The sequence below is a fragment of the Atractosteus spatula genome, chromosome 12 (genome assembly GCF_055471065.1).
Source record: "Atractosteus spatula isolate fAtrSpa1 chromosome 12, fAtrSpa1.hap1, whole genome shotgun sequence".
NCBI classification, from domain to species: Eukaryota; Metazoa; Chordata; class Actinopteri; order Semionotiformes; family Lepisosteidae; genus Atractosteus; species Atractosteus spatula.
The window spans coordinates 714,849-740,980 of NC_142717.1; the positions used below are offsets into that span (position 1 = coordinate 714,849).

Below are 26,132 nucleotides of genomic sequence, written 5' to 3' on the forward strand. Positions count from 1 at the left end.
ACAAATAGATTGTAACAATAAGTCGACTTCAGTTTGGCTATTAATAAAATGTTTTCCATCATCATGTGAAGTGAGGACTGAGATCAGTTTTGCTTGAGTCACTTGTTACATTTCGTGACACAGTATTTACTGGTCTTGGCCTTACTGCTGGCAGATATATCGGGTCAAGGCTTTGTAATGCAAAGACACTGAAGTGAAACCACAAGTAACTCTATTTGGCTCTGTCATCCAGATATTACACTGTTAGCCAGACATAGTGGTGTAGTTACAACTTCTGAATTCAGATTCCGTTGTATTCTGATACAGTGTGTGCACAGTACAAGGTATAATAATTAGTATACTGTTTACCTGAGTTTTTATTTCCCCAAATAATTTTTATAGAAGATATAAACATCCCCTGTATTACCTGATCTTAATGATATGCAGTATTGGAAACAGGAAAAGACTTTTTGATTTTCATACATCCGTTATCAGAAAGCTTCATCTTTTTGAGACCCAGGAAATAAGTTTAGTGGTTAGTGTCTCATCTGTCAGTTTCACAAAACTCCTACCCTTCTGCTCGCTAATATCCCAGGATTTCCAGTGGCATCAGATTATTGCAGTTTGGAAGCTTCCTCGTCCTGTGTACAGCATGACATTACTGTCAACAAGCATATCTGAAGGAAGGGGAAAAGATTTCTGATTAGGTTATGCTTTACATTACTTCTATTCTCTATTAAAAATGCACATATCAGGAAGCATTTGCTCAGTGTTTAGAGCAATTTACATTAATTTCACGTCATTCGTTTTCTAAATGTCTTCTGCAGTGGACACAAAGACGCAAAGAGTTCTTACAGTATATTTAAATCAAAGTGTTTGAGGCTATTTTGCAGGAGGCAGAGGAGGGCTGGAGCAGGTTAGATGTCAGTTCAGATGCGGTGGTAGGGAGTGAGGCAGAAGAGGAGGCAGAGAGTCGGAGTGCAGATGCAGGCGAGTCGGAGGGCGAGATGGCAGACAGAATTAAAGATGGTGGCGGGGGGGGGGACTTGTGAGCGAAGTGACACGAGTGTTTTAGTTTTATTGTGTTTTGACATTTGTTCTGAGGTCTTCAGGTCACAATAAATTCAAATGTTCAAACTGAATTAAAAATCATCCCCTATTAAAGCAGGTCTGAAGCCTCAAAGGCAAGAGGACACAGATTTAGTCTGAAATACATTTTAATTCGATTTGAAATAACTTTAATAGATTCATAAAATTATTTAATTTTTATTTGCTATTTTGTTTCCGATTTTCCGGTAGATTTAAGCTTGCCGTACCCACCTGATTTCTATGACATCTCCAGGTCAAGAAGTGACTGCAGTTCAGTTCAGGCTTTCAGACGGCACACGACAGCAAAGCATATGAGGACATTGCAAGTAACTCCAACCTACATGAAATTCAAATTTCAGGAGCTCTGAATGCATCACAAGAAGAAATAAAGACCTGTGTTACCAATGACCTTTAAGTGCCAGAGAAAACAAAAAGTCAGAACTCTTAAGGAAAATTAGGCCATTTATAGACCGAGTGTAGCAAGGCTGCAACAGATAAAGAAGATAGAAAAATGTCCATTGATGAACCAGTCTTTCCATTTACAGGTCACTGTACCTCCAGCAGTCTGTGCCAAACAGGCTAAACCTAATGGGATTAAAGATGCAGCATTTGTCAATGTCTCATCAGTTGGTCTTGTGGTACACCAGTGAAAGAATAGCTTCAACGGTGCTGGATGATCCGCGAGTGAATGCGGTATTATTTCTTTCCTCATTGCCTGTCACTCAAGCTGAATAAAATAAAGAAGTCTGTTGATATACGGTATGAATTTTGTTAATTAGTTCAGCATTTAAAAACAGTTTCAAAAAACTGTTTCAGAAACATCTTAATAACTCAGCTGTCATAAATATACTAGTTTAGTATTATATGAGTTCCTATTGATGGAATCGTTCTCGGTTCTTTTGAAATCTTAATTTTTCTTTAATTCGGTGAAGACACATCAAATCTTTTCACAATGATGCCTACCATCAAGCTTTTCCTAAAAACAGCACCAAAGCTGTTATGAATGAATAAATGGTGCTGTTAATAATTAGCCGTTTTTTTAGTCCCTTGTGTATTTAACCTGTGTGATTCAGAGGATCGTTCTTGTGATAAGCTGAAGAAAGTGCTCATTGGCTGTCTGAAGGGGGCACTCAGCATATAAGCACAGTCTGTTTTGTGTCGTTTCCACTGCTGCAAGTAGAGACTGACAGGGACGACTGTGTCTTCACCACAATGTAAGTATTGTTTCCACATTATATGTCTTCAGATTAATGAAGTTGGTGAAAGAGAGCAAATGATATTCCGGAGAGTCTGATTTTGAATGTGCAAAGTACAGAATATTGTGTAATAGTGTGGATACAGAGTGACAGAAAAGAAATCTTGGTCTCTGTTTGTTCTTTTTTCTTTGCTCAGTTTGCTAACTAACATTAATCCCCATTGATTGTTCTTTTTTATTGTGCAAGTTTCATATCACATTTTGAAAGGTTAGATCTCTTTGTAGAAAAATCACATTAAATATTAACTTACAACTATTCTTATGGCATACTAAATGAATTTCATTATCTTAATTGAAAAAGGTTTAGGTTTGAATAATATGAATAAATCAACATATGGAAAATATTTAAAAATAGGAGATGGCTAGGAGGTTACATTTTGTTTTGTTACATTTTTTGTGATTCAAAAATTAAAATATTTATAAGGAAGAATGTTTTTTTACCTTGATTTGTATCTAGTTTAAATAGAATGCTTTTCAAAGGCGGTAATATAAAAGGTAAACAAACTACATTGTTGTACTCATAAAACAGCAAGGCTACAGAACATACATACTGTAAGTTAATAGTAGGTGAGGTCTCCTCTATACAAGACTTAAATTGTATTTGCTTAAAAGTAATCAATCTAAGCGTCTGTAGAGTATCTCGATCATTTACATCTGGATTACAAAGTATTAAAATGGATTAAGGAAAGCAACAGTTCGCTGTGTTTAATCAAGCACAGAAGGCAATATTAGACGACATTGTAACAAGATTTCAAAAGTAAAAATGTAAACAGTGTAATGTGTTATTTTGCTTATTCAATGAATTGCAATAGCCACGATAGACTAGCGATTCCTGTTAAATCCTCTCTGCATCATACTGAAGTCCCTCTGGCTATATTTCAAACATGGTCTTTTAAGTACTTTAGGCATTATACTTTTTCAGTTGTCTTCAGATTCTTTTGTGAAAATTGATCATTTATTGAAATATTTTGTTCAAAATAAGACACTGTACATGTCTGACGTGTTTCAGGTGTTTGGTATTTACATACTGCCTACTGTTCATTGCAGCCTGCTTTCTACAGCAAACTGTTCCATTTCTAGAAGTGTCTGCCGTATTCCTCTAACAAGAATAATTTTTTTTTAATTACGTTTAAATTCGTTTAAAAGAACATTTGGAGTGGTTTTTATTCAGTTGATAGCTGCAACAACAATCTCAAGGTTTTTAGAACTCAGAATGTCCCTATACCAATCTTCTCTTTCAATTTAGGTTAGAAATTCAATTTTAAAAATATTACTCTCTACAATGTCTGTGTAAGACTTAACTGATTTGTTTGTCTACCAAAGAAGGTGGTAATTAGTGTCAGTGGTCTTTCACTATGAAATTGTTGAATAATGAAATGAAGCACAGGCAAACCTTCTGAGTGTCTGTGTAGCTTGGACAAGCCAGCTATCTTGAACCACTGTACCACAGCAGTCCCTGTGTCATCTCAAATCACTAGGGAAGCACCATCAAACAAAAGCAAAACAAGTATTCACGCCAAGTAAAGATCTTTTTATTCTCCGGAATTCCTCATTTTAAATTAATAATCAAGAGATTATTATTATTATTGTAACGCTTACAGCCGACAGGCACTGTGTAAGAGCCGGCGTACCAGAGCAGGTGACGTCACCGCCCTTCCCTGTGATAGCAGGACTACAGCTACTGGGCTGTGGAGAGATCTCTCTTTAGCTCACGGGGCTAGGTCGCTGCAGAGAGACGCGGAAGTCCCGGGTTCGAGCCCCGGACAGTGTGGGGCCGACCTGATGCGGCAAGGGCGCCCGCCTGAGCCCCCGTTGCGTTACATTATTTTGTTATCATTATAGCCTTAATAGTACAGTGTTCAGCTTTCCGCAGTTTCTTCAACACCTTCCGACTACATTTCCAATTACATCAGAACATAAGAAACATAGAAACAGGTGACCTTTTGGTGCATCTTGTTCCATTGCTATTTAAGCAGATAAGTAAATCTAACATTTAATCCAGCTATTTCTTAGAAGAGCCCAGAGTTTGCTGCTCTTGCACATTATTTGCAGTTCTTTGTGGAGAGAAATTCTGAGGGCTTTGATTTCGCAGTGAGAAGATGGACCCAGCAGAGTTCCGAAGACGAGGCAAGGAGATGGTTGACATCATTAGCGACTATCTAGAGAACATCGAACAGAGGCCGGTGTTTCCCGACGTCGAGCCAGGCTACCTGAGAGCGCTGGTTCCCCAAGAGGCCCCGGAAGAGCCGGAGTCCTTCGACGAGATCGTCAGGGACATCGAGAGGGTCATCATGCCAGGGGTGAGAGCAAAATAAAAAAGCAGACGGAATAATGTACCATGATGGAAACAAACTTGATAGGACATGTTCCATGTATTTTAATTCAAGCTGAAAGAGGTCACAATACTTATTTTTTGTTTTCTTGAAGTGAAAGGCACTAACTCTAGTTTTTTCTCAGAAATTGCATTGTCATTGGTCTTCTGTTGAATGTAGACACTTATCACCTATTATTGCCTTATCTGTGATGTGCTAAAAGGTTCTGAAATTTATCAAACATATTTAAAATAAAGTTGAATTCATTGTCAATTTGTAATTATATACAGCCAGACTCTCACGGATGAAAGGGTATGTTACCCATTTCTCTCTTTTTGCCTTGTGCTTATCTCTTGGCTTTGTCTGACGATCCAGGGGTATAAGAACCCATTTTCTATGGAAGGCCATATATATCATTAATTATCGATATTCAAAATTACATGATGCTGGAGAAGCATGTGTGCAAGTTTTGTCACATGAATAATGTAAAATCTTTATCTTTAGTCAAAGTAAAGAAAATATTCACCATTACTGTTATTTGACTGGATGTCTGCAAACTGCATCATCTGATGTAAAATACGCAAAGAAGAACTTTCGTCTCCTTCTCAGCTGTCTCTGCAGTGTGTCACAAAGTGTACTTTGTCATAGGTTTGGGTTTTATCGTTGTCTATGTATTGATGTTAAATCACATCGCAGTTGGCTAAACAGTATCTTTTGTAACAAACTAGGGCAATTTGTAACCAAATTCAGTATTCTAATTGAATATCTAATATTCTAGAATCATGATATTCTTATTTGCAATGGGAAGGAGATGAATAAGAAACCATAAACCTTACACTTATTACCTGTATAGGAAGCTAAAAAATTGCTTTTATTTATAAGGTGGTGTTAAATAACTTCTTTTAAAAATACGTTTTTTTAATTTTTTTAGAATTATATAAAGTAATAACATTTTTTTGTCAGTAATAAAATATTTGTAAATGTTCACGTCATTGACTAGTACAGTATATTTTGTTCAAAGTCTAGGACTTTTCTTGTTACTGTCGCAGTTCTGAATATAAAGAATTACCACAGGCCTGGTAATGATTAAACTCCAACTGCAAACCACCAAGATTAGTGCTTTAACTTTGATCTTATACTAACTCAACACAGAACATCAGCATCAAGTTGTTTACAAGTGTTCATACATCATGTAAATTAAATAAGGGCTGAAAAATGGTTATGAGTTGAGCGATAACTATAAAGTTTTCTCCCTCTAATAATGAAAAAAAGTCAAACATTTTTTAACCTAACTAAGGCCTTAACAGCCCAAGAGAGATAAGACCAACTCATGAGTCCACTGAGTTGTATATTTTATCACTATATTTTATATTTTTAGAGAAAGCCCAGGCACACCTACACTTGAAGGTGTGTTTCCAGGGACAAGGGTTGCTGATGAGCTAACCAGTAATCAAAAGGATAAATGGCTAATAGAGTTCAAAAGCGTTTCTTCATTACATGAAACAAAAAACATTCCACATAAGAGCTGGACACTAAATTAACCTGAAGTAATATCTTCAGACTGCTGTCCTCCCAATTTTATCCCAAACACCTTTGCACAATTTTCTCATTTCTGCTTTGTAATAGTAGTGTAACAATTAACAACACTCTAAGTTTATGTTTATGTGGTGTTTATTTGATCCAATTTTAAACACATCTACAGCCTAATCGACAATGCTAGTATTTATACAGCACTGATAACAGTTTAAGCCCTTTAAATATTGTCACTATTAGACTTATTACATACAGTTTCACTATTGTATATGTTCTTGTCTGCTTTTTTTTTTCATTTCCAGAATTACTTATAAGTTACCTGTGGAGTACAAGTATGAAAAGACACTTCAACCTCCTGCAAACTACTGAGGTCACGGAATAATTCCAGTTTTATAATAGAAAATATATTTTAAATTCTAAAGATGTACTTGATTTGAAAAGAAAAAAAATACTGAATTATTTACATCCCCCAAAAAAACAACATATTCTCATTGAAACATTGGCCTGCGCAGTTTGCAAGTGTGGAGAGGGAGCTGGAGGTAGACCACACTAAGCACAGGGGCTCGATCAGGTGCAGTTGATCAGAAGAGGGTTAGAAGGGTTAGACAAGTCAGGAAAGAAGTGGAATGCCTGTAGCCTGTGTGTGTATATAAATATTCAATCTCACACAGGTCGCTTGGATGCACTGCGACGTCTTCATCGTAACGGTCTTTGTTTCATTTCCCTCCTGAAGGTCACCCACTGGCACAGCCCTTATTTCTTTGCCTATTTTCCTACTGCCAGTTCGTTTCCTGCAATGCTTGCTGACATGCTGTCCGGAGCTATCGGATGCATTGGATTTTCCTGGGTGTGTAACAGTTAATCTCCTCCTCCTTTATTTTCCAGACCTTTTTGTGTTAAATGTTTTAATGATGTGAGTCTGAATTAGCTGAAGTGATAAGTCTGGTAACACTGAAGGATTTTATTTATTTTGATTTACAAAGAAATGGTCAATCTTTCACATTTTCCAATGTTCAATTTTTAATGAAATGTATGCTTTTTTTTCTCCGAGGGACCCTTCATCAGCATTATTCATTGTTTATTATTAATAAAAAATTCAAAAATGTGACTACAGTTTATTTGTATGGAGCAGTAGTTTATGGTTTTCAATGGACAAGTAAAATTCTCGTATTGAGTAAAGGTTCTAATGGTAATCTAATGGTTCTAATGGTAATGGTAAGAAGTGAAAAGCAAGAGAAGTAAGCAGATTAACCCCCTTCAGGCTGCAAGTCCTGCCTGCACAGAGCTGGAAACGGTCATGCTGGACTGGCTGGGGAAGATGCTGAAGTTACCAGAGGAATTCCTGGCTGGGACAGCCGGTCAAGGTGGGGGTGTGATACAGGTAAGGCATTACGTTTGCATACTAGTTAACTGGATTAGACTGGTTTACATGACCTAATGCTGAGGCTGAGATCTTCACTTAAATGTTTTTATCTGGGCATTCTTTGTTGGTCTGAATCAATTCAAATGTGCAGTAACTCCCTTAACATGAGCCTAAACTCCTTAATTGTGTAATATATTGTAGTAACCGAACTATGTCCAGAATCCAGCGCACACAGAATGAATACATACTAACAAGATTTTCTCCTGGATTATATTTTTATTAGTTTAAAATGTTAAGACTTTTTCAAATGTAGAAATACAGGAGAGCAGAGCCAAGAACTGGGACAGATCCCATTTATTTTTTAATGTATTCAGCAAAAATGTACAGTAGGCAGAGCTATTGGCAATTTATTGACACAAAACAGTAGAATCCCAAGATCTGAAAGAAGGGTCAGTGTCTTCTCTAGGACAAATATTTCAGTCAGTTAGTATGTATTTTAAAGGAAAGGAAGGTAACGTGGATTCTGCAACTAGTTAAGGCTCATGTTATCTCTGTCACAGCTTTCAAGTGTCTGTGAGTTCAAATTAATTCCTCAACTTTTCTTCGTTACAAAGTGCAATTAGACATTCAAGGTTTTCTCTCCCTTGTGTACTGATTCTTCTTTGAGCCCACAGCACTAGGCTGAGCGTTTGTAAATGTTTTTATCCTGGGTCTTTACCACGATAAGATTTGTTTAAACTGAATTTGGAGTGCCAAAATGAAGAAAATGATTCCTTTTCGTAATTTATTTCTAACATTAAAGTATGTTATTAAGTTACATAATGGGTTATTTAAATTGTTTTCATAAGATTGTGATGCATTTGGGGTCTTTTGTTAATTTAATTTCTTTGAAAGTGCTTCACTGCAGACATAAACTAGAATTTGATAACATTTGCCAAAAGCAGGCAAATCTATAATAAGCACTTGTATGAAAGGTTTCAAAGGCATCATTCTGAATCTCAGAAAAAGACTTAAGTTACTAGAAATATTCAGATAATATTTTATCAAGGAAACTTGACCTGCAAGGTGTGGAATTCATGATAAAGAACCAGCTTCTGGATTTGTTACTGAAGAACATCTCGATCATTTTTTGTAAATGTCAGCTATGCTTGACAGACATAATAATTGACTATTTTTTTTTGGGGTTCTGGATTTTTTCTGAAAAACAATCATGTTGTGTTTTATTCTCATATTGACTGCAATCTGTGTGACATTGATTTTTTTCCCTTTTCCTCTTAACACTTGAATACTCCAGGAAATAGCCATTTAGTGTAGCTTTGGAAACAGCTAAGGGAATACGTGTCCATGCAAGTTGGTCATTAATTCTGTTTGTGGATAGAACATCTCAACAGAAGAAGCTCTTAATGTATCAGATGTGACATGAAAAAGCCAGCAGATAATTTCAGGCCTGTCTTTATAAACCATAAACTTTTTTGTGCCTTTTTTCTGCATTACTGATTTACTCCGATTGAAAATGACTCACTATGGCAACACATAACACCTAACATTTTGACAGTTTGCAGACAGCTCTCTTGCAGTCTGTGGTTGAAGGTTATTAAAGCACACGGTGAAAATGGAAATAGCCTGCCCTACAGTGGACATTGAAATTGTAATCTTTGAGCAGCGCTGCTTATGTCAGTGTACAGGTGATAGAGTACAAGAATCACGAACACCTCTTGAGTTATCTAAATTTAGCCTTAGATAAAACTTGGAAGACAAAGATTTTCAGTATTTTAATATCAAAAAATCATTCTGAGACAGGGTAGTTTTCATTGTCTTAAATTTATCAAATATAAATAAAAGTAATAAGGTTAAATTTAATTAAATACAGTAAATAACTTCAGAAGATCTGAGAAGGGTATCTATTGAGCAGCCAGAATATTTGCTTGCTATACTTGCTATACTAATCTTAAAATGTAAATCTAGATGTAATCTAGACTTTGCCATTTTAGTGCTGACCACTTACAGATCACAGAAAGCAGGATTTAGAAAGCTGACTGTCTAGGAAGATCAGAAGTATGTTTATTAAAAATGACATTTGATATTTCCAAATTGGGTGGGAACATCGTTGTTCAAAAATAATAGGAGGTGTTCAATTAATGCTGAAGGAGTTGCCTAAAAATATAAATGAATAATTACTGATAGATTTATAAATATAAATAATTATTACATTTAGGAACTACTGGTTGTAAAAGGTCCATCTGATATGTAGTATATTGATTGTGTTTATTTCATCTCGGTAATTTGTTTTATTTCCATGAGGATACAGTACATACACTGAGATAAAAGCATCTCATGTATAAACAATGTCCTTGTTAACAACATAGAGTGCCTCTGCTGAAAAACAAATCTATTTGAATAGCACACAGAAACACGCATATCTGAACTGCTGCGTAAAGGATGTGAGTGAAAAGAAGACAACAGTAAAATCCAAAACAGTTATTAACTGTCCATTCAAATGTTTATGCTGATATGCGGCTGTAGTCGGTAGAACCCACGAAAATAGGCGTGTTGGGCATTATTAGACAGTATATTATGCAGTTCAGGTGGGGAGCTGCGTCAGCATGCGTAGGCTGCAAAGGAACAAGTAATAGGTTTATTCCATGCTGAAAAAAAGAAGAAAGAAAACACCTTTTCACCTGAAGAAGGCTCCACGGCCAAAACGTTGTGTTTTCTTTCTTCTTTTTTAATTAAGAGAGTTAACCTTAATTAAGAGAATGTTTCCCCCTAGGGTACTGCTAGCGAAGCTACTTTGGTTGCCCTGTTAGCTGCACGAACCAGAACAGTCAAAAATATCCAAGCGGAGAACCCAGGGACAGCCGAAGAGGACATTATACCCAAACTGGTGGCCTACGCCTCTGACCAGGTGAGCACGTGAAACGGCACGAATGGGCTTAACTGCACCCATATTCACATATTCGCATATTCACATATTCGCACCCATATTCACACAGTGACTCGGTGTCACGGTGACTCTGCAGTGTATGAACTCACACCGTACACACAGCAACCCCCTGCAGCCTAAAAAACTCCATTTGACACACGACATCTGATACTCTCTTCTTCCTGGAGAGCCGTTTACTGGAGATTTTTAAGAACGTAAACAATAAAATGTTTTCAGAATAACAAGGATATTAAGAAATGTCAAAGAGTATAAATATAAAGAAATACAAATAAATACAAATGCAAATTCAAGCTTTATATTTTTATTTTATTCAGTTTTCATATTCTCCTACCATTTTCTTTATCTAAGCATGTAGGATAGTGTTGTGGCAGGACTGATTTCATACAAAAATGATGACGTGCAAAAAAACGTATGTTATACCTAAATTTCAGGTTATAAAGCTTTTCCTTTCAGGAATCATACCACATTATTTCATTTCAATAATATGTTTAATCTTAATCTTAGTTAAAATATTTCTTAATGGATGATGGCAAACAAAGGACTTATTTAGCCTGATCCAGATGAAGATTGCACAAATGTCAGTGTCCGCAGTGACACAGAAATCTGTTTAACTGAGGAAGTGTGCGCCTGGTCTGCAAGGCTGTTAGGTGTCTGTATGTAAGTAGGCAGCCCTCCCCTGAAGTGTTAAGTTCCCTTGAGCCGCTCAAGCCCTGGCCTCTAATTCAGCCTCGAGGATCTGTGACGTGCTCAGCGTGGATGCTGAAGGGCTGATAAGAAATGGAAAGTGACAGCGCTCCACAAGTGGTTTCACACAGGCTGGATCTGCTGTCGGGGGGAGGAATCGCCTGGAGATACTGCTGACCTTTCTGAACACAGCCAGCGAATAAACCTTTCCCTTGAACGTGAACCATGAACTGCTGTCTGTGTAGTTTACTTAGTACAGAGTAGAAGTTTTCTTCTTTGAATCTATTAATGATAAAAGTTAATTTACAGCGCCCTCAGGCTCTTTATTCTTAGTTCATTTTCAGTTGAAGATTTCTGATGGGCGCTCTGTTTACAGTAGTAGAACCTTGTTTCCGACCATTATAAAAGTTTAACAGTAAACGAACTATATTTTTAAAACATTTCTAGCGTGGTGGAATATTTCTGCATTTATTTTGCTGTACTGCATTTTGCATGATTCACGTGCTTTACCCCACACTGCTGTACTTTGATTTACCACGGTAATTTCTGGTATAATGTATGAACTGAGGGAAGGGTCCTGAAATGGCTCTTCTGTTTTGCTACAGGCACACTCCTCAGTGGAAAGGGCGGGGCTGATAGGTGGAGTGAAAATGAAGATGATCCCTTCTGATGACAAGTTTGCTGCTCGAGGAGAAGCTCTCAGACAGACCATTGAAGCGGACAAGGCAGCTGGTCTCATCCCCTTCTATGTGAGCAATTCCGTACTTCGGCACAATATTGAGCACCAAACCTATAGCTGGCGGAGTGAGTCTGCTGTACCAACTGCCCCTCACACCCCTGGGGTACTTCTGGAGAAGAAAAAATCTCAAAGTTTCCACTAAACAGAAAACAGGTTTACAAATGGAGACAACAGAGAAAGTTATTGATAGACCTTCTGGTTTTCTTTGATTTTCACCAAGTTTCTGATTTTCAGTAATTTACTTTTATATCTGTATGATCTTACCATGTTTTGATTACAATCAAGCAACGGGCTTATAGTGAAATAGAGAAAGCAGCATTGATTATTTTTTTCAAACCAAGTCGAGCTTAGTAACCGCATTATTTTATTAGGAGATGCTGTTATCCAAAGCATTTCATGTGTTACTTTACCTTTTTACACGGTTGGACATACTGCTGGAGAAATCAGGGTGGAGTATTCCAGAGTACAACAGCAGTTCTCTACCTGCAGTTTGAACCCATAGCCTTCCAGTAACAGGTCTAGATCCTTACCTGCTTCTCCACACTGCTGTGTGCATACACGCCAGCAGGGTGAATAACGACAATAAGCATTTACAAAAACTGGAGTGCTGTTAACACTGGATTAGTTACTGTTTATTTCTAATGTAATGGATTGGGGTTCTCGGGCTTGTGCCCTCGCCACTCCCAGCCCAGTTCGTCGCTCCACAGCATGGGCTCGAACCCGGGTCTTGCCGGCTGAGCTAAAGAAGACCTTCCTAAGCCCGGGCGTCCAAGATCCCTGTTATGCACATGGACATATTCGTTACAATAATAATTAGTATTATTATATCATTCACATGTTACAACTTCCCCTTGAACGCAGTGCAGAACCCATCGCTCATGCCATTGTCATCCCTGGAGCCCGTTTGGGCAGGTAGAGGGGGGTGGCAGCAGAGAGGCCTGGAGTTTTCCTATTAGCATTGTCAAATTATTTCAACTATTATCTTATTGCGTGGTCCTTCTATCACAGCTGTCTGATCATACAGGCAGTTCACGGAAGCTTTGGCAGAAACATAGAGGCGGGTGAAATAGACGAGGGGCAGGAGGATGGGAAGAAATGCTACAGTATATTATTTCATTCTGGGGTTTTTGTGTTGAAAATTCCATATCAATAAACAATTGATTCACTTTACTGATTGGTAGAAACTAAAAAGTGGGTAAATGCACTGGATATTTAAAATGGCGACACCACAGCTTGATGGCAAGGCTCATCCACATCTAGATGTGGCTTATGAAAATCAGATGTAATTAAGCAGTCCCCGTGTTATGGTCCAGGCCCCATCTGTAAAACACGACGCAGCCCGGATAATTGTAGTCCGACATCCACATGAATATTCTCCTTAGTGCTAACTACGCAGAAGGCTTTCATCAGTTGCACATCTGAATTGCATTATCTCCATCTCTTTTGGCTCTCCCTGAGGTTTTTGTGGCTGTTAATTGTGTTTGTCAAGGCTGTGCTTGCCATCCTAAATTAATGTGAATCTCATTATTCTATCGCCTCGCCGTGTGGAGAGTAAAATAAATTTCAGTAAACGTCTAAGAAGACATGTCTCAAGCAACACGGGCGATAACGTATTTACCTGAAAACATGGCACTTTGCATTATAGATAAAAAAAGATCGCCTAACTTCCTTCATAGTAAAGACGTCATATTTATTGCTGATGTTGCAGCTGATGATGAGCTGTCACCAGGTCGTTGTCTTTTCATCACACCAGCCTGCTTTATTTTTGTGTTTGTGTACAAACCTGAGGCCACAGGAAAATCAATAATCACTTTTATTCCTTGTTTCCAAAAGCCCAACATGACTTGCGTAAAGCACACTTAAGCTCAGTTTAAGCTTAAGCTGAATTTTCCATGTACCACTCTTTTCCTATTACACTTGACATGCTACTGTAGATCGATGAGCACAAGGTTAAGTGCAAAGAAATAACATAAGTTCTCATATTGTCTTGTAGTTTCATGGCAAGATATGAACAATGAAACTGGATGTCAATACTTGTTTCAACTACCGCACAACAATTCCTCCTACAGATAATTTTAAATTCCAACAGTCTTTTATTTTCCTACTTTTTTTACTATATGTCTTTGGTATTTTGTTTTTGAAGCAGCTACACTACATTTTATTAACTGTGGCGTTAACTGTTTTATGGCAGCATTTCTGTAAAGGAATATATATCCTTTTGTTTTGAAACTTTCCACCACCATCGAACATACACTCTCTCTGTTGAGAACTCACGGTTTTATTACATGTGCAAGACAGCTGACATCTGAGTCACAAGCACACCAACAATAACCCTATTGTCGAGCAACACAAAGCTATCACGAAAGTGAATGATATAGTGATATAGATATACAGTAGTAAGTTACGTAAATAAACATGGTATATCATCATAATTGCATATACATTGTATAGCATATCATTCTAATGAAATAAATATCAACTAAACATACTGTATCTGATCACAAGCACTGTATTTATATAAAGGACCTTGACAAAAAAGAATGGGTTTTGTTTTGATTATGTTGAGTTGGCACAGGAGAAATAAGAAAGGTGCAAGCATTTCAAGTGGTTTCATTTAAGGTAATGAAATGAGGATATCCCTGGCAATTCTAGTATTAACATGGGCAACATTTCAATGTAATAGCAAAATCCGAATGCTTTGTAACTTTAAGCAACAAGGTGTATGATTGTGCTTAGAATCAAGTGTTAATAATAATCTATCTGTTGCCCTGACAAAGCAGCTTGGGCATCAGTGTAAAAGCAGAGGACAGCAGTAGACAGGAAACACCTTCTGTGTCTCGAACCCAGACCAGGACAACGTAAAGCTGTCTCTATTCTGAAACTCCCCAGTGGTACACTGTGCTGTGCAGCCAGGATCTCCACAGTCTGCTGTTCCAGTTTCCACTTGTTACAGTAAATTAACTTTCCTCACTAATACTTCATAAAATGTTAAATTTGAACACAATTGGTTTCTTAGTTTTGTAGCACGTGTTCCCACATAACACAGTGTAGAATTCCAGACTGTAGGAACAAGTAAGGAACAGTAGATCATGGCATCGGCCTCTTGTCAGCAAAGGCCTCAGTTTTTTCCCAGTTCCTAAGATGCTGGACATCCCCCAAACCCGTGTTGGCTTCAACCACTTTTACCACAGGATTCGGCTCAGAGCACATTTTGCTGATGACTCCTCCTCACCAGCAGCTGACAACAACCCGATTATTGATGCCATTAACAATATCAATCCTAAACAGAGCTGTTGGACACCCCCACCCCCCCACCATTTTCCATCAGTTGATAACAATCAAGCTCCCAGGACCCTTTCCACACCCAGGAAACACAGGTCTAACCTCACCCAAGGAGAAACTCAGGCGCTCCATTCTCTCTGCAATAGAGACGATATTGTTCTGCACCTGAAGAAGGCTCCACAGCCAAAATGATGTGCTTTTTTCTTATCTCTTTAGCATAGAATAAACCTTTACTTGTTCTTTTGCCGACACTGGTCCTTACATAGAATTGCATAGTAGCCCTTGTGTCCAGTTTTCTTCCATTCCAGTTCTAACCAGCTCTGTACTGTATGTCCATCTTATAAAATACTGCAGCTTCAGCAGAAAACAAAACTATGGACAAAGTTCACAGTGACCCTCTCAAAAAACGTTTTGAACAAACTGGTGATTAGGCTATCAGCTTAAAATAATTTCTTGAAAATATATATCACCATCTCGTGCTATACATTCTTTAAGCGTTACATCTAAGTTCAATGTGCTTTTTAACTTTGTGGTTTACAGTTCTGTGCAACTCTTGGAACAACACCATCGTGTGCATTTGATCGCATCAGCGAACTTGGCCCGATATGTGAGTATTTCTGCTTTAATTACATTTTATGTGCTGGTCTCAAGCAGGGAGTTCTGTTTTTATCATGCTACTACAATTTTCTGCTTGGGTGCCTTTTGTCGCTTGCAAAGGGCTGTCAGAAAATAGTACATATTTTTGACTGGGAGTGCAGTGAATTTGATAGAACAAAATAACAAAACTCTATGACCACAACATTATTGAATTAACTGTTATAAGCTCACGTCTAATATGCTTGCTCTCTTAGGTCCCCTCTTGTTTACCTGCATAATATTATGCAATTAAGAAAGATTATAAAACAAAATATTTTTATGTCTAACATCTGAATCTTGTTTTAGGTAATTCGGAGAACATCTGGATGCATATTGATGCTGCTTATGCAGGCAGTGCTTTCATTTGCCCAGAATTCAGGCATCTCCTCAATGGAGTGGAGGTGAGAATCCAGACAGTCCTGCCCAGAAATCGGCACCGAGCAGCTCAGTGATTCAGACTTCCAGGACCGATACAGGTCAATACCAACCATCACATAAAAGATGAAGAGTTGCAATAGGACTGTTCACTAGTTTAAAACTAGTTTTAAAAAAATCTGTCGGTAGCAAACCAGTACTGTCAGTGTTGTATTTATAATGCCACAAGAGAAAGATCATCCCTTCTTCAGCTCTCATTGGGTTCTCTGCTAGCCTCTTCTACAGCTCAGCAGGCCACTGGAACACATCTGAGACCAGTGTGCTGTGTATTTGTACTGTACTAGTGCAACAGTTAGCAGTCCATAATTGCCCATGTACAGTATGAGACAATGCAAAACTGTTGGGGATTTTTTCTGTTGGTGTGTGTTTCTGTGGGGACTGTGCTGACACTAGTGTCATAGTATGGAGATGTCACTGGAAACGATGCCTGTGTTTTTTAAACAGACCCCAGAGGTGTACTTTTTATTATATTGTGTGGTGTCATGTCTCAAGGGCAGAAACCAATGTACTAGGATGTACTACTTCAGCCAATGGTTATGCTGATATTTACTGTGTTTTCCAGCATCACAATATCAAAGCACAACCCTGCTAATTAAACACAACTATCACTGACACAGAAGAACATTCAAGACAGTGGGCAGCGCACAAATGTGTTCAATTTGTGTAAATAATTGCCGTTGTCTAACACAGTCAATACCTAGATACTAGTTATATTAAACAGAGGTATACAGTCTCAACAATATGAAAAGTTTCAGGAATATTTTATCTCCTCATGGATAAGTTACTCGTGCATAGTTTAAATTAAACTAAAATTTGTCTGGCCATGGTTTCATATTAAAGTATCTGAACAACTGTCACTACTTATTCCCATTTTGTATATATGTTACCAGAATATAGTTTCTAATTTTTTATTTTATACTGCAATATTAATACCTCTGTATTAGTATTGTGGGTATTGTTATATTAGTATGTTGTGTGCACCATCCCAAAAACAACAATAAAAACAGAAGCCTTTAAAATTGTATATTAAAAACCATATTTTCTTACAAAATTGTTTTCCCCAGACAGCGTACTGTTTTGTAAAGTACCTCATATAAAACGAAAAACTAATATTTCCCAGACGTCGTAATATACAAAGCAATCAGTGTGGAATTAAAAAGTATTAAACTTCCTTTGAATTGCAGTAGCTGTTCAGTAGTGCCTGGTCACAAGCAAAGATAAGGGTAAAGTAATTTCCTGAGGCATCAGTAGACCTTTAGATAAGTCCTGATCTCAGTGTCAAAGAAATATCACTGTTTATTAATGGCAGAAGTTCAAACAATAGTGAGATAGTTAGGAAACCATAAAAGATTTGGCTTTTATCAGCAGGTAAATGACAGTGGTTTGGAGTTTCCTGAAAATGTATTGGTTGCTAGGAAATGAATCACTACCAGGACCCTGCATCTGTCAGCATAGCAACTATTCAACAGCCCTCGATTCCTTTCAGACCTCAAACATTTTAGTATCCTTTCACGGGTGTTTATTATATTACAAAAGGCATTCAGGGCGGATATTAGAAATGCAAGCAAAGGTAAATAGTTTAAGGTCTAAGAACTGTTTTTGTTGTTTAAAATCAGAAACAAGTATTTAAAAGCTTGATGTCTCAAGGATTTTTCTATTATTTGGAATTTCATGAATTGAGCAAAAAACTGTCTCGTTTATAAAAAAAGTAACTTAGGAAATTTCAGCATTTTGAGCATACACAGCATTTAAAACCCTTAAACAGTATCAGAGTCTGAGGTAAAATCTAGCATTTGAAACACAGAACCCTATGGGCAAAATTAGTTTACTGAGAGTACAATTTAGAATATCAAAAACCACGTATAATGTCTGTAGCGTGCAAATTACTCCTTTGTGTGTGATTATTTCTTGACTGAAGCAAGGAGAGACATTTCTGTGAAATTCTTATTTTTAATAATTCTTATCTCTGAGAAAGGCTTAACTTACCCCACCTTCATAACATCTCAATTAAACTGTTTTGAAATCAAACTTTGACAGACTGTTGCTGGCATTTAAATAGAAAGATTATATCATTATAATTCTAACTTTAAATGAATGATGATGATTAAATAATTCATTAAATAAATAATTAAACATTTCAGAGTTTTGCTAGAAAAGTAATTGATTATTTTCAAATATTAAATTAATTTTCAACAAATATATGCCAATATATTTCATATAAGGACCTTTGCCATAAATATACTGTATATTAAATATATGTATATTCATTTTTTTCTGTTTCATTTTATTTACATTGTGTGCTGTATCTATTCTAGTTTGCAGATTCCTTCAACTTTAACCCTCACAAGTGGCTTTTGGTGAACTTTGACTGCTCTGCTATGTGGTAAGCATCACAAGTGTTCAACCAGTGCTTTAAAAATAATAAAGGCAATGAAATACAGAATGGCCATGGTAGAGAAGTTTTAACTGAATACTAAAGCAAAAAACTCAATTAAGTAAATAATCAAGCTACTGTTTTTTTCTGTACAGTATCTCTTTGCAATTTCCCATTCTTAATCTCATAGTATCACCCCTGTTTCCAGCTTGTTATCCACCTTGTTCTGGGGAGAGGTGCTCTTGGTACTTCTGTCTCCAGATCTCCATTGCAGACAGTATGGGACTCATTAATTAAGTATGCTACAGGTCAAAGTAAAATTTATTCTTAAGCATAATCTTACATTTGCTTGATAGAGTGGTTTCTGAAATCTGATGGGTGGATGGAGCACAAATGCTCTTGAGTATCTGTCCGTTGACATAACTACAAAAATTCAAGCTGCATCCATGGAAAATGATGACTCAAGCCAATTCTTTTTCAACCACAGCTGTCTAACTTGCTAGTCTACTCATGTCATATGAAGATTATTAGCCTTGACCTTGAAAGACCAATATTCACAATTAAGTCATCCACTGCATGCTTCAGTTTACTTTATTATGTAAGGAATCCGATAGATTTTCCAAAATAAGTGAAAACAATGAGGTATTAATAAAGTGTTTAACAAATTTATATGTTCTACAATAGAGTAATGACACTACTATTTACATAAAAAAGTGTACAAATGCAATTTTAGGTGTGTTTTTGTATTTAAAACTCAAAAGCGATGTGGCGGACTGACTTTATTAAGTAATGGGAAAGATCAAATTCATATTTCTCCAGCTCAAGCAACTACAGTACGTCAATGTACAGGGAAGCACTCCTCCAGGTAGCAAGTTTCCCCGTTATGTTGCAGGGATACCGAGGAGACTCCACAGGAGTCCGAGCTCACAGCTCCACACAGTCACAGCCATTCCCCACATGGTCTGCCGTTACTGTGCAGTACTGTCAGCTGCTGTATGATTCTGTCAAGCAAAGATTGTTTGATTCATGGACTATGCCAAACTGGCCTTTTGGATTGTGTAGTATATTATACATATTTTATAAGCAACAGTAAGAATTACAATTTGGCATCATGTGGTCCTGTGTCAGCTGTCAAACTCAGATGTCAGTGTGCACCACCACCTCTTGTTGTAGTTCGGAGTTATAGAGTCGCGCTGCGGTCCTTGCAGAAAGGGATGCTGCTGTTTCTCGGTAGTGTGCCTGGAATTCAGCAGCACAAAGTCACCTGCCTCATCTGGCTTTTTAAAAAAGGAAAAGGCCTCCCCATCTGCCATTTGTTTCAACACCTCTGAAAGGCCCTGTCTTGTTTCCATTGCACAGGCCAATCTCTGTAAATACAGTAATATACCAGTATATCAGCAGGGCCTTGAAACGCAACAGCCTGCAGGTCATTTCTATCTCTGTGAATATTAGGGTGGTGAGTGGAGGTGCTATTAATACTTAATGGAAGAACAGTTTGGAAATTTTACATTTTGGATTCCATATTTAATAGGATCATTTTAGGAAGGTGGTAATTTGTTAGTTGTCATCTGTATTTTAATACTTTACGAAAATACCCTTTTCCCTAAAAAGCAAGTGACTTTCTATTTCTTTCGCCTTTCTTTTCCTCTTAAAAATGTAAAGGTGAACGAAGTCCAAATAATTTTCCTTTTATGATGTAGGTTTAGAAATGAACAGTGTATCAGTTGAAGGAATCGATGTCTTGCCTGTTTCTTAATGAGCTACTTTTCCTGGTTTCATGTTCAGTGATTCTGCCAGCAGTTACCCACATGCTGTCAAGCTGGCACATGAAGAAATACTACAGCTGTAACAACACGATGTTATAAATCGTACTGTATGCAATACAAGTAGAAATGTTGAAACTAGTGATAAAAATGATACAGCTTTGTGGATGTCGAATGAAATAATAGCCAACACAAGTTCTACAGTTCTACTTCTCTACTCTAAGTCTAGAAACAATATGAAATGTTTGCATTCAAAATATTGCAATGAAATCCACTGACCACAAAAAAAGAAATAATGCTAACTGGCCTTTCACAGACACAAATGAATGGTCATGATTTTGTAACACCCTTATAGTTATAAGTCCTTAAAATATTGAGAAAATTCACTGAGTTTCTCTCCCCTCTTTCTTCATGTAGGGTGAAGAAACGAGCTGATATCGTTGGAGCTTTCAAAATGGATCCACTATATCTGAAACATGATCACCAAGAATCAGGTTGTAATCTTCATTCATAGGATGTTGTATTTGATTTTTAACTGCTGACTTTTTTATAGCCTGAAGTCAGTTTGCTCCTTGCTAGTGACTACTGGTAGGAACATGACCAAATTGTCTGAATGAATACTGTACTCTGAAGGCAGTTGTGCTGAAGTTAAAATCTCTTCGGTACCCCTGCTTTACAGAACCAGTTTTGTGAGGTAATAGTCAATCACTTGTTGAATTATATGTTCAGTCTGGGAATAAAAGATATTTAATTTCAAAATAATCTAACAACCAAAAAGGCAAAGCTTGACTAAACGACGCAGAGGATCTAGATAAATTAAGGGTGATCATAGTAAGTTTTTATTAGCTTTCTTTGTGGGCTAAACTGTGGGTTTGCAGAGATAGTATGAGTGTGCATGTTGATCTTTCTGAGGATAGTGTCTTTAACCCTTTGGAGGCTGGACTGCAGCTAGTGTTTATCAACCGTTTTAGAAGCAGGTCACACAATTGCTACCCTTCAATACTCTGCTCACAGCTGTGCCTGAAGCAGGGGCATAATTGCAGTGACAGGAAAACAAAAGACTGTTTCATTATCTTTTGCTATGTGACAGGCATCTGCCTTCGCCTGGGTTGGCTGCTGTAGATGTTAAAAGATTGCATGTCACCTACTACATCATCTCCTGAATCCAGAGTGCCAATATGAAATAAAAGTGAAATCAAATTATAGCTTATTGCAAGTGAAAAACACCTTTATTCATTTTCTCTTGTATTGAAGCAAAGGCAGTGTGGTCTGCAATTTATCTGTGTTTTTGAATGAAAACATTGACATTTTTCTCTCGCACGACAGGGATATCTGCATACATTACAAGGGTTTCTTTGAAATGTGCATTACTTTTTAGATTTGAGAAACTATGTAAGGAGCATGCATCTAATCTGCTTACTCACCATGTATACCAATATTTCTCTTGGAGAGAGAATGCAAAGACCTTGTAGATGTTTGATTTATGTACTGTAATTAAAGAGTGATTAATGGTTGCAGTTTTTGTTTCAACTAATTTCTATCCTGTTCTCTTCCTGTTTCCAGGACTTGTCACAGATTACAGAGTAAGTACTGTACAAGACTATTGGAATCAATTTGCCTCATAATAACCCTTAATCACAAACTTTCTGAGGTTTTTAGACTAGTCGAGCATTTTCTTGAGAATTTAATTGAATTTATAATACCAAACCTATCATTATTATCAAAAGCATCAAAATTCTGTTCTTTTAACTGTTTCTATTTTTGAAATATCTTAATAAAAAAAAACTTTAGTTCACTGTTGTGGTGTCCAATACATCACCAATCTTGTAGAATTCTCATACTGTCTTGAGTACATGAGAGGAAGAGTTTACTGTATGGCTCATCACCGTGTCACCTCAGCTATGTTTATTCTACCTGCTATTTAATCTTTATTAAATACTTTTTTAAAATATTTTTTTACTGCAAAGCAGTTCCTGAAGGTGCTTGTTTCGTGCATAGATACCTTTTGCTTTTCATTTGATTGTTACAGTCGCATGATTTACACCACTCAGCAGTTCTTCCTTTTCTGAATTTTTACTTTTAATGCATTTTCAGTGTCATTGACAACTACGTGACACCTCAGGCCTGGTTAATCAGTCCAGAGCTTGTCCTGGTGTCTAGGCCCTCTGGGTTGGGCACCAGGCCACTACAAGGCCTCATGCCAGCAGTGCTGGTCCCCACTTACACAGCTGGGCGGACTGGTGCAGCTGGAGTACTGCACCTCACTCAGGGGTACAGCAGCACTGTCTGCAGCAGGGACTTGATCCCAAGACAAATCCGAAGATTTAAGTATGACATTATGCTGCCCCCGATAAATACTAGATTTGTCTAATAAAGATTTAAATTTTTTTAATTTTGTGCAGTGATGCTTTAAAAAAAAAAACAAGTGAAACAATGTTAATATCCTTGTATCCAATGTAGCACTGGCAGATACCACTGGGCCGAAGATTTCGGTCTCTGAAAATGTGGTTTGTGTTCCGTATGTATGGGCTCAAAGGACTGCAGCAGTACATTCGGAAGGTGAGTCATTCTGGACTTTTCTGCTGAGTTCTCTTTTACTTGGTATCTGTTATCACATGGGAATATACGGTACCATATACACCAACTCTCTGACCTCACTTAACTGTTTTCTGATCTATTACAAATACATTTTAATGAGTCAGTTCAGGCACATTTAATTTGATCTCGGCTAGTAATTGAGCCTTATAAAGATATAACATTTATTTTGTCAATGTAGTTAAATATGTATTTATTGAGCAAGGAATTCAAAGAGTTATTATTTAGCATACCATTAAATGGTGTAATAGAAATGTATTTTAATTAGATATACATGACCTGCCTGCCCCTTTATGGAGTACAGTACTATTTAGCTATTCTTGTTAATCATAGATATGTTTTTCTGGTCGTAGTTTGTTCATTTCTTTTATATCCCACAGATGTATTTTCACCACAATGTGAAAATGGGAGTCTCACTGACTTACCTATGTGATTTATACATGTTATTTTATGTCACACCCTTTAAAAAGCAGAGGACAATGTTCAATATTTTGCCTACCAAGGGCCGATGTAGTTAACATAAGGCTGCCATCTGGTGGCCGGTTAAGTCACATACCAGGGAGAGACCGCTCACATTAGGAGCGTCATTTGGTCTTCTGGTCCTTATTCCACTTGTGAACTTAATTAGTTAATTAAGGTGCCAATAGAACAGCACCTGCACAGCATGGACGCCAGACCCTTTTGTACACTTCACCACAAACCATGTTCTGTAACATTGCAGCATGTGAGCCTGGCCAAGGAGTTTGAGAGTTTGGTGCGCAGCGACCAGCGATTCGAGATCAGCGCGGAGGTCGTCCTGGGACTTGTATGCTTTCGACTGAAGGTAACCCTCTCCCAGTTTTCGTCAATGATGAAAAGGAAGAGGCAAATTAATCGTTCTGACTGTGGTTCGTTTTTTTTATGATTTAAAACAGGGATCTAATGCTTTGAATGAAAAACTCCTTAAAAGAATAAATGATGCCAGGAAGATCCACCTTGTCCCCTGCCACCTGTCGGGCAGTTTTGTGCTGCGCTTCGCTGTATGTGCGCGGACCACAGAGTCAAAACACATCCAGTTCGCCTGGAAGCACATCGCGGAAATTGCCTCCCAGGTTCTGCAGGAGCCGCGGCAGTAGGGGCGGAGGCAGATAGCTGCACACCTCGACGACTCTTGCTTTCATCAAATCAAGGCGGGCACCGACGCACAGCCGAGGCCTGCTTCATTTCGAAACCCCCTGTCTAAAACACAAGCTCAGGCACTTCAACATCCATCTCTTTCACGCGGAGCCGCAGAAGGACGCTGAAAGTCGTGTTTTGCTTTTTGCGGAAGGTAAAATAAAGACTGAATTTGCACCGTTGATGTTCTGAAACAAGTTTGCGACTGTGTGCCATATGATTGATCTAATTCCCTAATATTAGCCCTACGGCGAATGAAATGGCTTTGATGTTTTTAACTTAATCCCTGGTTAGACTCACACTTAAAAAAATGTTTTTTTTAGCCCACTCTAATCATCTTTCTTAGACGAGACGTTAAAAACTTGAGAGTTTTAAGATTAAGATGAGCTCTGAATAATAATTCTCATTCACAGTCCATACGTGGAAATGCGTGTGTGTGGTTAACAGCCCTGTCTCCTGTGTTGTGCTCGATATCAGACCAAGCCTGCTCTTCTCCTGCATACTGTAGTCCCGTCTGCACTACCTCCATGCTCACCCTGTACTAATGACTACTGACAGTGCAGAAACACCCCAAAGCCTTAAGGCAGGTTGTACGTTGTGTGTTTCTCTGTGTGCTTAGCCTTAATACTGCTGTTTATCCAGGCTGCTTCAAATCCTTTCCAAAGAGTGGTCAGGGAGCTAAAAATATAGCAAGAGATTTTGTGTGAGGGCAACTGGAAAAGGTTTGTCCATAGGTTTTGGATGAGTACACTTTATGTTCTGTATAGTGTAATAAGGGATCTGCATCCTGATGCTTGAACTTAAATCCGAAATGTGAAACAAGAAATAAAGATGATTGTCTGCATTTCCTTTCATGGCTCAGAAACTTTCTGAGTGACTGGTTTTGAATCAAGACTTAAGGAAGACATTGCACTAAATATTAGTTGGTCAACAGCTGTGTCATCACCCTGCAGTCTGAACTCCGATTTAAGAGGCTAGACAGGGCTGGAGAGGAGACCTGAGCACAGCTCTGTTATGGGGATCAGTCTTGGCCAGTCTTGCCTCTGCACCTCATGTCCCGACCTGCTGGTCTGCTTGTGCAGCATCGTGGTGAGTGCTGTATTTCACTGAAGGACAACGCGAGTTCCCCCATGATGCGACAGGTGCTACGTCAGGCACGTAATACAGGTAAAGGATTTTAAAACGCAGGGCCTGTTGTCCTGTGCATTTTGTTCTCAACAGCTCACATTATTTCTTACAATCTCCTCCGTAGGATCATATTACACAAAAAAAAACTATCAGGTTTTGTAGCAAATAGTGATAATTTAATGTGTCAGCACCACATAGTAGGTTAGTATTGTAGTGCCCTCACATTAGTCTTTTCTCTCTCAGAAACCTTGAAATGTACAAGGATAAAGCCGACTGTATTTGCGACACTTGACTGCATTAGAATGTAAAGCTTTTTTAGAAACATTATTCTTCCCCCCATCTACAGTAGTAGGATTCCACGTAAGAAAAGTTACAAATGACAGAAGTACATTCCAAGCTCTTTCCTTACATTGTTCCATACAACTGTTTTGAAGGCACATCTACTGTATGTCGTTTCTACTTCTTTGTTATGTTACGTTTCAGAGCTGATTCTGAAGAAGTCCAAGGATTTTGACACCTGGGATCAGGTCTCGTGCTTCTCTTCTCTGTTCAGGACTAAAAACTTTCAGTTATTTTAGCATTTCAGTGTAGGGCATTCCTCTAAGCATTGTAATGTATCTAGTTGCTCTCTTTAGCTATGTTTTCCTAATTATATATTTCTTCCAGTACTTGCAGGAAAAATGTTCAGCTAGCCTTTTAAAAGTTCTGTTCTTTCCTGTGTATTTCCTTTCCAATTGTCATTGTGCCTTTGTCTCTTTAATTAGATATGCATTACTGTTGTATGCTGATTAACGTATGAAGCAATTTCTTTAAACATTTGCTGTTTTTGATACGAAACCGTTGTTAGTGCTGTGCCTCTGTTTTGC

General features: G+C 37.8%; 1 protein-coding gene across 2 annotated transcripts; it reads left to right on the forward strand.

Moving 5' to 3' along the window:
- The first annotated feature begins 2,238 nt into the window (after positions 1-2,238).
- On the forward strand, positions 2,239-24,986 carry ddc (dopa decarboxylase). Of its 2 annotated transcripts, none has more exons than XM_088928575.1 (14): positions 2,239-2,282; positions 4,416-4,623; positions 6,902-7,015; positions 7,430-7,549; positions 10,302-10,436; positions 11,765-11,908; positions 15,721-15,787; positions 16,123-16,217; positions 18,567-18,634; positions 20,806-20,882; positions 21,952-21,971; positions 22,849-22,947; positions 23,705-23,806; positions 23,898-24,986. In XM_088928575.1, exons 2-14 carry the CDS (start codon positions 4,423-4,425, stop codon positions 24,096-24,098), a joined length of 1,443 nt encoding a protein of 480 aa, XP_088784701.1. In that variant the 5' UTR covers positions 2,239-2,282; positions 4,416-4,422; the 3' UTR covers positions 24,099-24,986. The 2 variants fall into 2 exon arrangements, with proteins under 2 accessions (XP_088784701.1, XP_088784702.1); XM_088928576.1 differs by lacking the exon at positions 2,239-2,282 and adding an exon at positions 4,219-4,258.
- Positions 24,987-26,132: the final 1,146 nt, after the last annotated feature.

Bases quoted from the DNA above. Each gene is read 5' to 3' on its own strand.
- ddc (XM_088928575.1), top strand. From the start codon at position 4,423: ATGGACCCAGCAGAGTTCCGAAGACGAGGCAAGGAGATGGTTGACATC. The intron at 11,909-15,720 runs GTGAGCAATTCC...TGTGGTTTACAG, and splicing joins CTGGTCTCATCCCCTTCTAT to TTCTGTGCAACTCTTGGAAC. The intron at 15,788-16,122 runs GTGAGTATTTCT...ATCTTGTTTTAG, and splicing joins CAGCGAACTTGGCCCGATAT to GTAATTCGGAGAACATCTGG.